This window comes from Sarcophilus harrisii, chromosome 6 (genome assembly GCF_902635505.1).
Source record: "Sarcophilus harrisii chromosome 6, mSarHar1.11, whole genome shotgun sequence".
NCBI lineage: Eukaryota > Metazoa > Chordata > Mammalia > Dasyuromorphia > Dasyuridae > Sarcophilus > Sarcophilus harrisii.
The window spans coordinates 139,406,219-139,422,911 of NC_045431.1; the positions used below are offsets into that span (position 1 = coordinate 139,406,219).

The window sequence follows — 16,693 nt, forward strand, 5'->3', positions numbered from 1 at the left end:
GGCTATTTGGATATTTATAGCATCATTTGTAAGTTATGCAAAATGATCAACTTATAAAACTCAAGCAGTGAGAGGTTATTCTACTTAGCTTTCAGCTCATGATTGCCTGTAATTGCCTTAGCAAATGATTTTGTGGGTCTTTTATGGCCGACAGGCAGAACTTTCCTGCCCCTGTTTTTGTGGGAAGGCAGTAATATCGAGTGAATTTGAGAAAGATCTATAGGGGAAGTTGGGCTGTTAGTTAGGCTTTGAAGGAAGTCAGAAGACACATATAAGAAGAGAAAGCATTTTAGACTTTTTTCCAGACTACTTGGAAAGTTGGTGAACCCCAGGCTAGCTACCCCTATAACTAAAAGAAATGTGATTCTCCTTCAGGGAATTAATACTTGAAAGAAGTTGTGACTCCAAGGCTTCCACTCTTTAGGACTTTTTTTTTAAAATCCATTTTACTATAGAGTTAGCTTTTAGTGCAGTGGATGGAGTGAAGTGCTGTGCTTGGAATCAAGAAGATCTAATTCAAATTCAATCTCAGACATTTATTAACCATGGGGTAGTTGGGCAAGTTGCTTACCCTCTGTTTGCCTCAGTTTCCTTAATTATATATGTTGACAATGCCAACTTCTACCTCAATGAGATCAAATCTCATTGTGAGCATCAAATGAGATAATATTTACAAAGTATTTAGCAGAGGGCCAGACATAGTGTAGGAGCTATATAAGTACTCATCTGTAATGTTCTGGTTGGTTTTCTGGAAGTCTCTAGACTAGCCTTCCTTTCAGCAGAGTAATAATCACCACAAGAATAGCCAAGGATAAATTCCAAATTCTTTATTATCTCCTTCAAAGTCTGTCTCCTTCACTGGGAACCTGGATAGCTTTCTGGAGATCCTTCAGATGGGACTTGGTTCAGTGGAGAAATGAAGGAGAGCCATCAGGAGCCTGATCAAAGATGGAATGTCTCTCCTTGGCTCCGAGAGCTTGTGCTCCAGCCTCCGGCCACCACAAAGGTGGGAGATGGAATGAATCTCTCTGGCTGAGTTTGTCCCAGCTTATATGCAGTTTACTAAGTATAAACCAATCATTATATCACTAGGGAACCATTATTTGTTGTAAGACTAAATCAGTCATACTGAACTAGAGAACTATTAATCACCCTGCTAACCTAGATAACCATTGTCTCATCAATTCCACTGAGTTAACACCTTGTAAGAATCCTTGTTTCAACAACAGAGTTCTGGCCATTACACTCATCTTCTTCCCTTTGCACTATATTCATTTCTTTTCTAGCTCTATCTAAAACTCTCCCTCCATTTTTCACTTTGAATTTAAGACTCAGATTAAGAATGGGGGTACCCCACAATACTTCTTTATTTATAGGTGAAGAAATGGAGATTTAGTGGTTACAGGATTCATCCCAGGTCACCCAGGTTATAGTTAGCAGAATGGGGATTCAGACCTAAGGATTCTAATAGCTATTCCAGTCATCTTTCCATCTATAGCATGGTTCACTAAGTTTTGAGTACTCTAAAAAAGGCATGACCAGACCTGAATAAAATAATATTAATCCTATTTTCTTGTTTTCTTTTAAAAAAGCCTCATCACCCATTTATTATTGAAACTGCAACATAGTCAACTATGAAGGTAACTTCTGTTTATGTCCTCAAATTGTGGGGATTTTAAAGTTATCTTTTATCCTTAATTTTCCCTAACTTTCCTAATCTGCACTATTTTTTCCTATTAAACCTCTGTTTAGTTTCTTACAATTTGTGTGACATTTGATTACTTTTTTGACATATGATTCATCTCTCCCAAGAATCTACTCACTCTGCTTTTCTTGATGTTAGTAGAAACACGGTTTTAAGCTATACCACATTTTATCTTTCTGGTTTAAATATTAGCTCGCCTTTATCTTAGCTGACATATTGTTGTATACTTCCATTCTGACACTGACTGTATCTCATATAATATATAAATGCATTATATATATATATATAATATATAAATTGCACAAATAACAATAATATATATAAATGCATACCATATAACTATATCATACATCATGTAACCTTCTAATTATTTATATTTACTCATCAACAATTTTGAGATCTGGTTTACATTAAGATGTTTGAATGATTATACTTGTCAGTTAATCAGTAATGGGATATAAGAAAACTTAAAATCCTTCTAGACTTCATACAGTGGATAATCAGGGAAGGGAAACAATGTCTAAAAAAGACATGGAATATAAAAAATAGAAAACTAAAAGTAAATGAGAACAATTAATTTCATGTAACTATCGTGTTAGTATATTTTATTTTATCTGAATCAACACAGTATTTATCCTTCCCAGATTTACTAAGTTCACCACCTTTTCCTAGAAAGAAATTCTTGGATTTATTTATTTAATTTTCACAGTAAGACATTTGAGACTTTCTTTGAGTGACATATAAAGAGATTTTGGGGTTAATGGCATTTATTTTTCCAGCTATCTGAAAATGCTTCAGAACCAACCTGTGGCTCAGTCAAACAAGGTAGTTCTAACAGTGTCCTTTTCTACTTATGTCCATAACAAATCCATTATAAAACGTTCTAGTACAACCACATGGTTACTTAGCTCAGGTCAGAATATGTTTCAAAACTCAACAAATGTCTCAACCTAAAGAACATTTATGAAGAAACATTTGACTTAACTCCCTTACCTGTGAAAGAATCACTGTTCTTTTCATAGCTGGGTGGCTCATGACTTAGTAATTTATACAGCTTCCTTCAGTCACTGGAGACCTTTTCTTCTGTGTTAGCTGTCACAAAACTGTCATCTCAGGAACAAACCTTCAGCCTCAGCATATAAAAGAATTCCTCCTCTAAGAAGACTGCAAGAATTTTGGTGTGTGTCCACCAGATGGTACTAGAGAGTCATAGTTTAGAGTATCAAAATGGTTTTGGTTTTTGGAGAGATCCCCAATTATATTACTTTTCAAAGTTAGCCACAACTTTGCATAATGGATAGCTTCAATAACAAATCTAAAATAAAAATAAATGTCTTGTTCTTCCAGAACACTTAAAGAATCTTCAGGACTAATTCTCTGATATGATTCACAACTGTCATTTTTCTTCCTATAAATTTATTTTTCTTAATTCAGTCTCATGTCTTCACTTCTGTCCCAGATACCAGTTTCTTTTTTTAGCATGCATAAGCCATCTTATTAATTGCTTTCTGAACATGTAGTCATTTTTTAATCCAATAAAAAGGTCTACAACTTGCTCTTACTTTCCCCAGAAAGCTTTTTTGTACAATTGCTCTCATCCTCAGAACAACTCAAAAATAGAACTCACGTGTTCTCTGGAGATTTGTAAGGAGGAAAGGGAAAGTGGAAAGTGCTGGGAAAGTCCTTCCTATCATACAAACAGGCACTGTGTGAGCAAGTCATGCCTTAGGTATGACTATTATTTTGGATTACCAAAGCAGTTGCTGGTTTCCTCACCAAGGAATCTGATGTAATAATTAGGTACACATACACAGACATACACTGCTCTGAGAGAGAGACAGACACACAAAAAGAGAGAGAGAGACAGTGAAGAGTTAATAAATCCATAGATTGATGGCAAGCCAAACAAGATGAAGAATCAGGGTACCTCAAAGGAAAGATAAAATGTCAAAAACCCCATAGGGCTTTTCCTTTGGACTTAATCTTCCATATGTTTGCCCCTTGCAGTAAAACATAGGTTCCTGGAGAACAGAACCTGTTTAAACTTTTCTCTTAGTATTCTTAGAGCTCAGCTCAGTGCTTCACACATAAGTTCTTAGTAAATCATTCATTTATTTGCACATCACCTTTCATTCTAATTTTAGTAAGTTTCTATGAATTGTCTTTTTACTAAAAATGGAGAATACCTCCTTCTCTCCTTCCCCACAAATCTGTGCACAATTCCCTGGTTAAAAACCATTCTGGTTATTTATTAAGTGCTTGCTATTTATAAAGATCTTTTTCTTAACATTGAAGTGTAGAAGACATCTCTTTGATTAGTTCTACTAAAAAAGAAAAACAAGACCTGTGCAAAGTACTGTATAAAAATCAGTATGAAATCAATATTTTTCCCTCAAGGAACTCATGAATGAGTTCAGGAGATAAAAAGGTTGAATTAATAATTAATAATTAACAATATGAGACTGCAAGTGCTAAGTCATTCAAATCAACAGATTAATCATATATTTCCTAATTTTTCAATATTTATAAAGTAATGTGTCAGACAGTAAGAACACAAAAATATATATAACATAGAAGCTTTTATTAAGTTTCTAATTTGGAAATTTTATATTACACATAATCTGTTAAAAGGAAGAGTGTACAAAGGAGACATTCAAGAAGCAATAATACAGGAATATAAAATAATACAGGAAGAAAAAAAACACTTTAATTTTGAAAGCAGGGAGATGAAGGCAAAGAAAGTTTTGTGAAAGAGGCCTGAGGCCTGAAGTTTGGCCACGAGGGAAGGGAAGGGCATAAACAAATAAAAATGGGTAAGAAAACCATTTTAAATCAAGGTCATATTGTGAGCAAAGGCATGGAATCAGGAAAGAATGGGGCAAAAATGAGGAATAGAGATAGTAGCCTGATGAGAGTATAATGTGTGTGAATAGGAATAGGTATGATAGAAAGGCTGAAAGGAACAGGTTTGGAATGAGCCAGAAAGTTGGAGAGATAGAGGGCCAGAAGTTTCTGAGATACGGATCTTGAACGTAAAACAATTTAAAGAAAGTAGTTTATGGCTATATTGAGTTGGAGATGGAGCAATTGATATATGGTCAAAGGATACAAACAGACAATTTTCAGATGATGAAATTGAAACTATTTCTACCCATATGAAAAGGTTTTCCAAATCATTATTGATCAGAGAAATGAAAATTAAGACAATTCTGAGATACACACTTTTCCGAATGGCTAAGATGACAGGAAAAGATAATGACAAATGTTGGAGGGAATGTGGGGAAACTGGGACACTGATGCATTGTTGGTAGAGTTGTGAACGTATCCAACCGTTCTGGAGAGCAATTTGGAACTATATTCAAAAAGTTGTCAAACTGCATACTCTTTGATTCAGCAGTGTTATTACTGGGCTTATATCACAAAGAGATTTTAAAAAAAGGGAAAGGGACCTGTATGTGCAAAAATGTTTGTGGCAGCCCTTTTTTATAGTGGCTAGAAACTAAAAATTGAATGGATGCCCATCAATTGGAGAATGGCTGAGTAAATTGTGATATATGAATGTTATGGAATGTTATTGTTCTGTAAGAGATGACCAACAGGATCAATACAGAGAGGCTTGGAGAGACTTCTATGAACTCTATGAACTCATGCTAAGTGAAATGAGCAGAATCAGGAGATCATTATACACTTCAATAACAATACTATATGATGACCAGTTCTGATGGAAGTGGCTCTCTTCAGCAGTGAGAGGATCCGTATCAGTTCCAATCGATCAATAATGAACAGAACCAGCTATACCCAGTGAAAGAACCTTGGGAAATGAGTGTGGACCACAACATAGCATTTACACTCTTTCTGTTATTTGTTTGCTTGCATTTTTGTTTTTCTTCCCAGGTTATTTTTACCTTCTTTCTAAATCCAGTTTTTCTTGTGTAGCAAGACAACTTTATAAATATGTATACTTATATTGTATTTAACATATACTTTAACATAGTTAACATGTATGGGACTACATGCCATCTAGGAGAGGGATTGGAGGGAAGGAGGGGAAAAGTTGGAAAAGAAGTTTTTGCAAGGGTCCATGTTGAAAAATTACCCATGCATATGTTTTGTCAATAAAAAGCTATAATTAAAAAAACTTTTTAAAAAAAGAAATGGAGATGAAATAAGCATTTTAAAATTGTCTACTGTGTGCAAAGCACTGAGATTAGATGCAAAAATTAAATAGTTCCCTCCCTTCAAGAAATTTACAATTTGTAAGGGTAAGTCGTATATATATACACCAATATATTACAAAGTACAAAGTAAATAAAAAATCATGTAAAATTTAGAGAGGATATGGAAGAATAGATGCACTTATATATTGTTGATGGAGTTATGAACTCCATTCCATCCATTCTGAAAAGCAATTTGAAACTATGCTCCAATGCTATTAAGTTCTGTATACTTCTTTGAGCCAGCAAAACTGTTATATGGTCTATATCCCAAAGAGATCAAAAAAAAAAAAAAAGAGGAAAAGGACCCATATGTACAAAAATATTTATATTTATAGGCATAGGGGATGCCTATCAGTTGGAAAATGGCTGAAAAAATTAAGCTATATGAATATGATGAAATACTAAGAAATGATAAAGGATATAATTTCAGAAAAATCTGGGAAGACTTATATGAACTGATACAAAATGAAGCATATAGAGCCAGGAGAACAATCTACACAGTACCAACAATATTGTAATGATAATCATCTGAGGTAGTAATTCTGATAAACATAATAACTCACTGCATTTCCAAAGGATTAATTATGAAAATTGCTATCCACACTCCCTTTCCTTTCTTTTTTTGGGGGAAAGGAGGGAATGCCTGATGTGGAAATAAAGTTCACCTGAGTTTTTATTTATAATGAATTTTGTATTTCTTGCTTTCCCAATGGATGGGGTCAGAGTTGGAGGAAGTGAGAAAATTTGGAACTGAAAGTATAATAAAATAAATAAGAATACAAAGTCCGCTTTGCCAAAAGGAAGGGGCACTATAAGCTAGGTCACGAGTTCCAACTAAGATTTTACAGGGCTCTGAGCAATAGGGTTCAAGAAATGCTTCAAGTAGAAAGAAAGTGGTATTTGAGCTGAGAAGCTTAGAGAGTCTAGGTGAGGTAGGTGAGGAAGGATTGTATGGTCATAGGAGTTGGGAATAAGGAATTGTAAGGACAGTGAATTAGCAGTGTGGATAATGAAGTCTCTGAGAATGATGGTTGAAGCTCTTTGCTAAAGCTGTGAAAAAAGGTATCCAGAAGCTAAATAAATAATAGCAATAAGCAAGGGGAGCATTTGGCATAGTGTAATGGCATCATATTCAAAGGATAGGTTGTTGAATGATGGTAGCTAGGGTAAGAATGTTCTTACAGGGGCTATGGAAAGCAGGAATTATAGAAACTTTTGGGATATCTGAGATTGGGTAGAGGGGGGAATGTATTAAACATTATAAGTAGCTGTTAGGAATGTGCAACTTCCAGGGGAAAACAGTTTTCAATTAAGGGAAGCAGGTAGACAGTGTCCAGAGGAAGAGTTCCAGAAATACATATATACATGCATGTATACACATATACATATACATATACATACATATACACTGTGTGTGCGTTTCAGTGATGCACAAATTTCCACAAGCTGTAATGGACTCTAGAGTCCGGAGCCTGAAGTCTTCTCTGTGGCTGCCCCAGTACAACTATATTAGGACTATATTACGACACCATACTGGACCTGCACAGCTGTAGAGCTTTCTCATCTTAATTTCTATACTCTTTGAAAAAATATCTCTCTGTACATATGTTTATATACATACACACATCTACACACACACACACACACACACACACACACAAACAACTAGAGGAGTTTAGACTATGTAAGCATCAATTCTGCTCTCATCCCCAACCACACTGCCTCTAAAGTGAATCCATCAAAAAAGGGGAAAAAAATCCATGGGAGAGATAAGTCTATGCAGTGGCTTGAATGCATCATAAAACCAACATTCTCAATGTTACTCTGAGTTTTTCCAAATCCCATCTCTTTCTGCCCAGAGAAGTACATTAACCTAAGTATACGCCAACTAGATGGACCACATTATTACATTACATCAAGTATGTGCTTGAGTACCAAGTAGGTACTTAACCACAAGCACCCTGCTGTCTTAAGATTCAAGTACAGCCTTTCAGAGTTCTGGCTCCCTACAACAGGCACCATAGCAAGGGACAAGAGTAAGAAAAGAAGGATCTCTGGGGTTGGAGGAAGCTGATACAGGACTGGGATAGATTACAATTAGGCTGAGTCAGAGCTGCTGCTCAGGATGAGGGATTGAGATGACAAAGTAGAGAAGTGGAAAGTTTAAAGATGAGTTAGAGGTGTTTCTCTTTGGGATTTTGGTCCAGATCTCAGTCTTGCTCTCTGTCCACTACAGCAGGCTACTTTTCATTTAGCTATAGAGGAAGGAAAGCACTGGGCAGAAAGAGATGTTACTACCATTGAGAATGTTGGTTTTATGATCCATTCAAGACACTGCATAGATTTATCTCTCCCATGGATTTTTTTTTCTTTTTTGATGAATTCATTTTAGAGGCAGTGTGGTTGGGGATGAGAGCAGAATTGATGTTTACATAGTCTAAACTCTGCTAGTTGTTTGTGTGTGTGTGTGTGTAGATGTGTGTATCTATATATAAATGTGTGTGTGTGTGTGTGTATATATGTATATATATATATATATATATATACATATGTAAAGAGATATTTTTTCAAAGAGTATAGAAATTAAGATGAGAAAGCTCTTACTTTTTAACCTGACGATATTTATACTTTTGTTCCCAGAATAAATGATGTTTTACTATGACATTAAGAAAATGAAGTAGAGAGGCATCCTGAAGCATGACTGGAAAGCTAGCTTTGAGGTCAGTAAGCCCTTGGTGCAAGGCCTATCTGTGAAATATAATGGCTATTCAATTCTTGTCACATTATATAACCTCCCAGAGTCTCTCCTGAAGCTAAGAACATAAGTTGTGAAGCAACTGCAGATACTTGTATTACTAGAGTTAAAAGTTCTCTATTTCAGTGGAATCACAAAATAAAAGGAAAAAAACCCCAACCACTAGATATGTAGTAAGAACATGTAAAATTTGTAAATTCCAAATTTCAGAAGCCTCCAGGATATTGTGAGTTGGAAACCTAGAAGACCTGAGTTCTACTTCTGACTGCATCTAACTTTCACTTTAAACTTGGCCAAATTATTTAACTGTACCTTAACTGTTTCCTTATCAGTAAGACGGTCAGTTGACTGCTGATCTAAAGTAGGCAGCACAAAGCCTGATTATACAGGAGGAGTACAACAAGTAGACCTTGAAACATGAAATCTTATACAATTTCAAGAACTGAGCCCCTGCTCACCAGCTAGTGACTTTCAGATGTCCCCTTTTGGCAGCTGAACTTTATTTGCTGAAATAACTAAACAAATGTATTACTGGTATGTAAACTCAAGATAAATTAGGTTGCTGACATTGAAAGTTAACTTTTGTTTCCTTCATCATGAATGCTGAAGATTATTTGATTTTTTTTTTTTTTGTAGTAAATTCAGGTCACTTTAAAACTTTTGTAATTGCTCTAAGTGTGTGTATCTGCATGTGTGTATGTACACACATGGGTATTTATATTTGTCATTTGAGGTTTTAAAAATACCATAAAGCCCTGAATATATCTAAGTAGCCAGGAGCCATACTTATTTAGCATTTTACTTCAGACTTTATCTGGGAGAGGGAAAAATGAAGAGTGAACAAACTCCACATTTCCACGGTTTCTTTGGATATAACCGACTGCAAGGATTTGTGATTTCCTACATGTAAGTTCTCTTAATACTGACAGTGACACCTTTTTGAGTGACATTGGCAGGGAAGGAATCTATGAAGAAAGTAGGTAATGACATATGATCAAGGGGATGATATGGCCAAGAATTATGGTCATCCCTGTGAATGGGACTGATTACTTTGGGACCTTGAGAAATCAGTTGTTCTCTGGAGGAATGGACTTTGAACTTGAGATACAGGAAGTTGCAGGAAGTGACATGACCTGTGGGAGACAGCCAGCATTAGTGATTTTTGGTCAAGGATGGTTATATCCTGTTAGTCTATCCAATGAAAAGGCTTGAGTCTTTGCTTTTAAACTCTGGACAAGCCAGAAGCAGGTCAGGTTCCAGGAGCACATGGTAGGAGTTGGGATGGCTCCCAAGTGTGTGTCTGGGTTTCTCCCTTCAGGTATTAAATAAATGTTTTCTCTTTGTACCCAATGATGTCTCTGATTAGTTAATTGGATTGGGAAGGGGGTCTCGCACCCAACCGTTCTCATACACCTGCATATGATGGAGTAGAGGTTAAGAAATTAAAGCAGGTATTGGAGTCAGAAGGACCTGAGTTCAAATCCTGCCTTAGACATTTATTTGCTTTATGACCCTAGGCAAGGCATTTAACCCTCATTGCCTCAAAAAAAAAAAAAAAAAAAAAAAAAAAGTTAAGGAACTGGATTAATTTGGAAACAAGGGTATTTGAGGAGAAATTAACAAATTGGAGTTCCTAATTATAAGAGCAGGAGGAGATGGTTAGGCTTGTGAGCTAAGTTCAAATCTTTCTCTAAAACTTATTTATTACCTGTATGACCGTAGACAAGATGCTTAATCCCTTTAGGCCATTTGTTTCTTTTCTAGGTAATAAGAGTAGATAAACTAAATGGTTTATATAGTTCCTTCTAATTCTAAATATGTGATTCTATGAAATTAAGACTTATTTTTGCATCAGAAAAGTACCATCTATGCATTCTTAATATTTAAGAAGGAAAGTATTACTTGTATTGAAATTATTTACATTGTATAGTTTGGGAAGTACCACTGTAGAAAAGCCACTGGAATTATTTCTTTGATTGAAGGTTAGGGTGGTGTTTAAAATGCTAGCTAATTAAATCTTTCTGTGGTGTTGCTGGCTGGATTTGGAGAGAGAAGAGACTCTTGGCAAGGAGGTTGTTTAGAAGAAACCCATGAAGAGAAGTGCCATATTTCAAGATTCTGGCAATGGATATCAGAAAGGAATAGGAAAATTTTGAAGAAAAATCTGCAACAGCTCAACCAGTTCTCCACAGCAGCAAAGATTAAGAACCTGCTCTGAATGTCAAGACAAAAAGGGAACAATGGCTACCTTCTAGGAGCCAATATTATTCTGGTGAACTGGATGAGGGAGGTGGGGAAAGTAAAATGGACTGAAATGAATCTCTAGTTTTATATTTTTTCTGGATAACTGAGAAAGACAACAAATTTGTAAAATAGAATGGACCCCAGCCCTAAATAACCAAACCCTATTTTAATGCATTAGAACTATGTATATCTGCACTAGGAATCAATCCTATTGAAGCAAGTCTAGAGATAAAAGCTGTTTTCCCCAAAATGCCAAGAGAAAGGGGAAGAAGAGCCTTGCCTGGTCATCACTAATTGCTGGGAATGCTAGCAAACATTAGTACTATTCAGAAAAAGACAAGATGTTCGACAAGATCTTCCCCTTGAAGGGGCTGACTGTGTCACTCTCTGACAGGTTGATTTAATGAGAATTTCAGCAATTATTTTCAGGAATCACAGCTGTTGCTGCTGCTGCTTTATCTGATTCCAGATGCTATAACTTTTGCAAACTGAAATTAACATGTAATTAATTGCTTGCTTGCTTGTTTGCTCTTTTTGTGATGGTAAAGAATTGGAAACAGAGAGGAAGCTCATTCAGTTGGGAAATGACTGAACAAGTTTTGTGGTATATGATTGTAATGGAATACTGCTGTATTATAAGAAAGGACAAAGAGGATGGTTTCAGGAAAACCTGGGAGATTTTATATGAACTATTGCAAAGTGAAGTATGCAGAACTAGAAGAACATCACATAACCCATATTGTAAGGATGTGAAAGATACTAACTGATCAGCATAATGACCCATCACAGTTGCAAAGGACTCATGGTTTAAAAAAAAAAATACTATCCACCTCCAGAGAGAGATGGATTCTGAACTGAAGCATATTTTTTTCCTCTTTTTCTTCCTTTACTTCCTTCTTTCCTTCCCTAATATGGCTAATGAGGAAATTTGTTTTGCATATGTACATATGTGTGTATGTATATATATACATATATAAATATATGTGTGAGTGTGTGTATATATATATTTGTAATAGACTTTCTTTCCTTCTCATTGAGTAGGGAAAGGAGAAAGAGTAGTGAGAGAATTTGAAACCAGAAAAAAAAAGAATCTAAAAAGTCTTTGTGCTTTAAAGAAAATAAAAATGGTTTTTAAAATGTGGTAGTTTGGAGACCAAAATGTTGTGACAACATTCTTAACATGTTAAAGAAATTGTGTGGTGGACTGAAAAAATAATAAAGAGGAGAGAAAGTAGAGACAGTGATTTAGTCAATGAGCAGACTATTCAATTATAATCTTCAGTTTCCACATAACAGTTTTTTTTTATTAATTTTGGTAATTTGCCAAAATGGCAGATAGATAGATAGATCCTCAACCAAGATTAAAAAAAAAGAAATGTACAAACAGTTACTTTTAATTATCCTAATTTTAAAAAAAACTTTTAACTACATTATTTCAGCCAACCTGTACATAGAGATCTTGTATTTTTTTTTTTTTAATATTAAGTTCTGCTTTTTTGCTACCCTTATCCTGTGGGGCATTTTTAATTTGAAAGGATCTTGCTCTCACTTATTCTCAGCAAGGCCAAACCTGATTTCAAACTGAATAGGAGCTCCTTTAGATCAGATTTAAAGAACTTCCAGAGTAAAGGGAGAGGGCAGTAGCTTATTATTGGCTTTAAAAAAAAAAAAAAAATGACAATTCCTCAGATTTAGACTCAGTGTTTAGACTTTGTCTTAGCTTGTTAGGCTAAAAAAAAATTTCATGGAGGAGTCTAGTTAAAAAAAAAAAAAAAAACATTAGTCTTAGAGTAGGAAGAGGGCCTTGAGGCTTGGTTTCAACTGGGACTAGCTATTTAACTGTATAAAAGTCATTGAAACTCAGTTTCCTCATTTATAAATCAGAGATAATGATTCTTCTTAATTTGTTCACCTCATCAAAATGTGGGTGACAACATTCTTAAAATGTTAAAGAAATTGTGTGGTGGACTGGAAAAATAATGAAGAGGAGAGAAAAGAGAGACAGTGGTTTAGTCAATGGACAGATTATTTAATTGCAAGCCTCAGTTCCTACATCTGTAAACTGCATTTGATAATACCTTTACTAGGTAATTATGAATCTCAAATGAGAGGATTATGACACCTATTCTTATTATTACTATTTTATTAAAGCATTATACAGATTTGAGGGGTTTTTTTCTGACTTTTATTAGCACTGCTGCATTCTCTCCAAAAATGAATTATTCCTTTCTGTCCCTACCTAGCAATATTCAGGATCCCTCCCAGCCTACAGCTTCTACTGTGGCCTCATCCAGAAACGTGTCACAGGGCCCAGAAAGTCATGTTGCTTCTAGACCTGGAGTGGCCAGCCTCACCACTGCAGCAGCTTTCAAACCTTCAGGATCCACAAATGTCATCAAGTCACCTAATTGGCAACGTCAGAACCCACCAGGTAAAAAGAGGAAAATCTTGTTTTCTGCTATTGGGATAGGGATTGTGGGTGGAACTACTATTTGAAGGAAAGAAAAACTTTTATTAAGTACTCACTGTGTGCCAAGCACCATGTTAAGCAGTGGGGACTCAAATGTAGAAAGCAAAGACAACCTTACCCTTAAAAGCTTACCTTGTACTGTGTAACTTGGATTATTTGATTTAAATACTTTAAAAAACTTTTTAAAAAACAATTACTTGGGTAACTTGGATTTAGAAATAAGACTAGTATATAGGAAATAGCTACCAGATCATAAATAGGATAATAAATTTAGAACTGGCTCATTCCTTTGTTTTATAATCAACATTTCACTTTCTTTTTAAAGTGGTAAAATTAAAACTATTAGGTGTTTCTTAGTTTTGCATGATGCTACATTCAGAAAGAGTATATATAAAAGTAAATGTTTAAATTCTTTATCCCAGCAAATAATGTATATTAATATAACTTCAACTGGGAACCTCACTATAGGAAGGCAATCCTTTTCCTTTTCCACCACCCTAATAGATTCACCATCTCATTTACCACAGTGGTTTTCACAAACCTTTTCATCCCTCTTTAGACATGCTTTAGCTTGTTTTCCTTCACCTTTTCAGTTGAAAATCTTACCTCCTATTTCACTGGAAAAAAAGAGACCATTCTTCTATCCTGTTCATTATTTCACCTGCCTATTTCTTCTTTCACTCTTGTTTCACTTGGAAGAGGTGACTTTTCCCCTTAGCAAAGCAAACTCCTTTACTGTACAAGGGATTCAATCATCTCCTGCCTTCTCTAGATTCCTCTCTCAGTATCATCCCTACTCTTGCTAATCTTTAATTGCTCAGTGGTTGCTTTCCCCATTACCTATAAATGCACTTATATTTTTTGTTCTCAAAAAAAAATTTCATAAGGTCCATCTCTCCCTGCTCTAATCCTATATCTCTCCCCACTTTGGTGACTAAACTCATTGAGAAGAATGTCTTCAAAGGATGCCTCCACTTCTTTTTCTCTCATTCTTTGTTGCCTGACTTCTGACCTTATAATTCAAGTGAATTTTTCTAATTACTGATTTCTAATTACTAATGATTCTACTTATTAATGATTTTTTAAAAAATATTTTAAAAATTATTTATTTTATTCTGATCTTAAGAAATAAAGCAAAATTTCTATAACAAAATGGAATAGAAAAAAAAAAAGATGGCACCAAAAGTTGAAGATCTATTATATACAACTTGCTATTCCTTTCAAATATACAACAAAGTAATGTAATTTTCTTTTTTTTTCTTTCCCTTTTACAACCCTCAAGATGGCTACCATTAGACACAAATCTGCACACACATACACACGTGTGTGTGTGTGTGTGTGTGTGTGTGTGTGTGTTCTTTTTCTAGATGCCAACAGCATCTTCCTTCATAGGATCTTTATGGTTAATTTGTCAGAATGATTTGGTAGCTCATAGTTGTTCTTGAAACAATACTGCTTTTACTGTAAATTATGATTCTGCTAATTTTTCTCTTTATTTTATGATGTCTCTCCATAAAATCAATGAAGTCATGATTTTTTTTTTCCAATAGAATAATATTCCAGCATGAATATATACCACAATTTGTTTAGTCCTTCCTCAAATTACAAGCATCCCTGCAATTTTCAGTTCTTTGCCACCAGAAAGAGCTGCTGTAAACATTTTAGAATATATAATTCTTTTCCTTTTTCCCCAATCATCTTGGGAAACAGACCTAATAGTGGTATTATTGTTGGGTCAAAGAATTCAATCCAGCAAGTATTTATTGAACACCAACTGTATCTAGCATGGTATAAAGTGTACTTATATTTTTATAGAGCAGTTAGTATTTAAATCAATGACTATATTACTCTGTATTAGCCTGGCCTATAATGACTCCCCAGTTCCTAAATCTTTTTCATATTAATTTTTTAAACATAATAACCAGGTTTTTGTTTTTGTTTTTTTTTTAAAAAAAACAACAACCTATCTCCCCCTCTCTCCACCATCATTGAGAAAGAAAGAGCAACAAAATCCCTGTGAGTTCATTCACCTGTCTTTCACTTTATTGGTTGGTTATTACTATGATTAGAATTACTCAGTCTTTCAACGTTGTTTGTCTTTACAGTATTGTTGATATTATGTAAATTGTTTCTTTGGTTCTGCTGACTATGCTGTATTAGTTCATACAGGTCTTACCAGGTTTCTCTAAAACTACCCTTTCATCATTTCTTACAGAACAATAATATCCAATAACATATATACCTCAACCTGTTCAGACATTCTCTAGTTGTCATTGTTCTAGCCATTCAGTTTTCAATTTTTTACCCTTACAGAAAAATATACAAATATTCTTTATACACTTAGGATTTGTTTTACTTAGGACTAATCCCTTCATGACCTACTCTTCCTTTTAATTCTCTTCTCTTCTCTCTTTTCCTCCCATCTATATTGGATGAAATATGTCTATATCTCTGTGTGTGTGTGTGTGTGTGTGTGTGTTCTTTGACAGTTTATGTGAGTGAAGTTTACTATAGATTTCTACTTGCATGGTCCAATTATGTCAGATAATTTCCCCTAACTTTCCTCATCTAATTTATTCCTCTTCCCCTCCTTTGCAATTTTTTTTTAAAAGCTCATAAGGATATAGTAGTATCACTCCTAGGTATTTATCTAATTAGATTCCTTATATGACCCCTGATGATGATAGATGTCAGAGGGGACATACATATCATTTTCTCCTATTAGAATGTGCTTTATCTTGTTTAGTTACTTTTGGTTATTTATTCATGTTTGCCTTTTTATTAGGTTCCTCTTGACTCCTATGTATGAACTTACAATATATGCTTAGCCCTGATTTTTCCATCCAAAATGCTTAGAGTCTTGATTTCATTATAGATCCATTTTTCCCTACCCTCCCTATCAGTGGGATCGTACTCTTTTGCTAGCAAAGTTATCCTTGTTGTTATTCTGTATTCTTTTTTTTTCTAGTATATTTATATTCATATTCTCTTCTGTATTTGTGTCTTGGGTGCCTTTGTAAACTATAATAGCTTTTTAATGTAGGAATTTTTTTTTTAAAGTTTACTCATTCTTTCAGCCTACTTCCTAATGCCTTCATATTTGGGCCAGGTTCTGTGCACTTTTGATGGTATTGTCTGAGCTTTTAGTTCTGTTTTTGCTTTCTTGGGGCATTGGGCCTATAAGTTTTTAGTGCTCTCAAAATGATCTGATCTAGAGCTAATTCTGATTGTTGTCTCCCATCCTGACTTGCAAGTTCCTGATCTGGGTTTGCGTCTGAGCAACAATAGGCCTATGGAATTGC

General features: G+C 34.9%; 1 protein-coding gene across 5 annotated transcripts in view; it reads left to right on the top strand.

Moving 5' to 3' along the window:
• The window catches only part of PDLIM5 (PDZ and LIM domain 5), a 198,549-nt gene that overhangs the window by 140,457 nt on the left and 41,399 nt on the right, over window positions 1–16,693 (top strand). For all 5 annotated transcript variants that reach the window (XM_031943965.1, XM_003772866.4, XM_031943967.1 and 2 more), the window contains one exon: window positions 13,165–13,352. In XM_031943965.1, coding sequence (XP_031799825.1) covers window positions 13,165–13,352 — 188 coding nt within the window. The remainder of the gene's footprint in view (window positions 1–13,164; window positions 13,353–16,693) is intronic.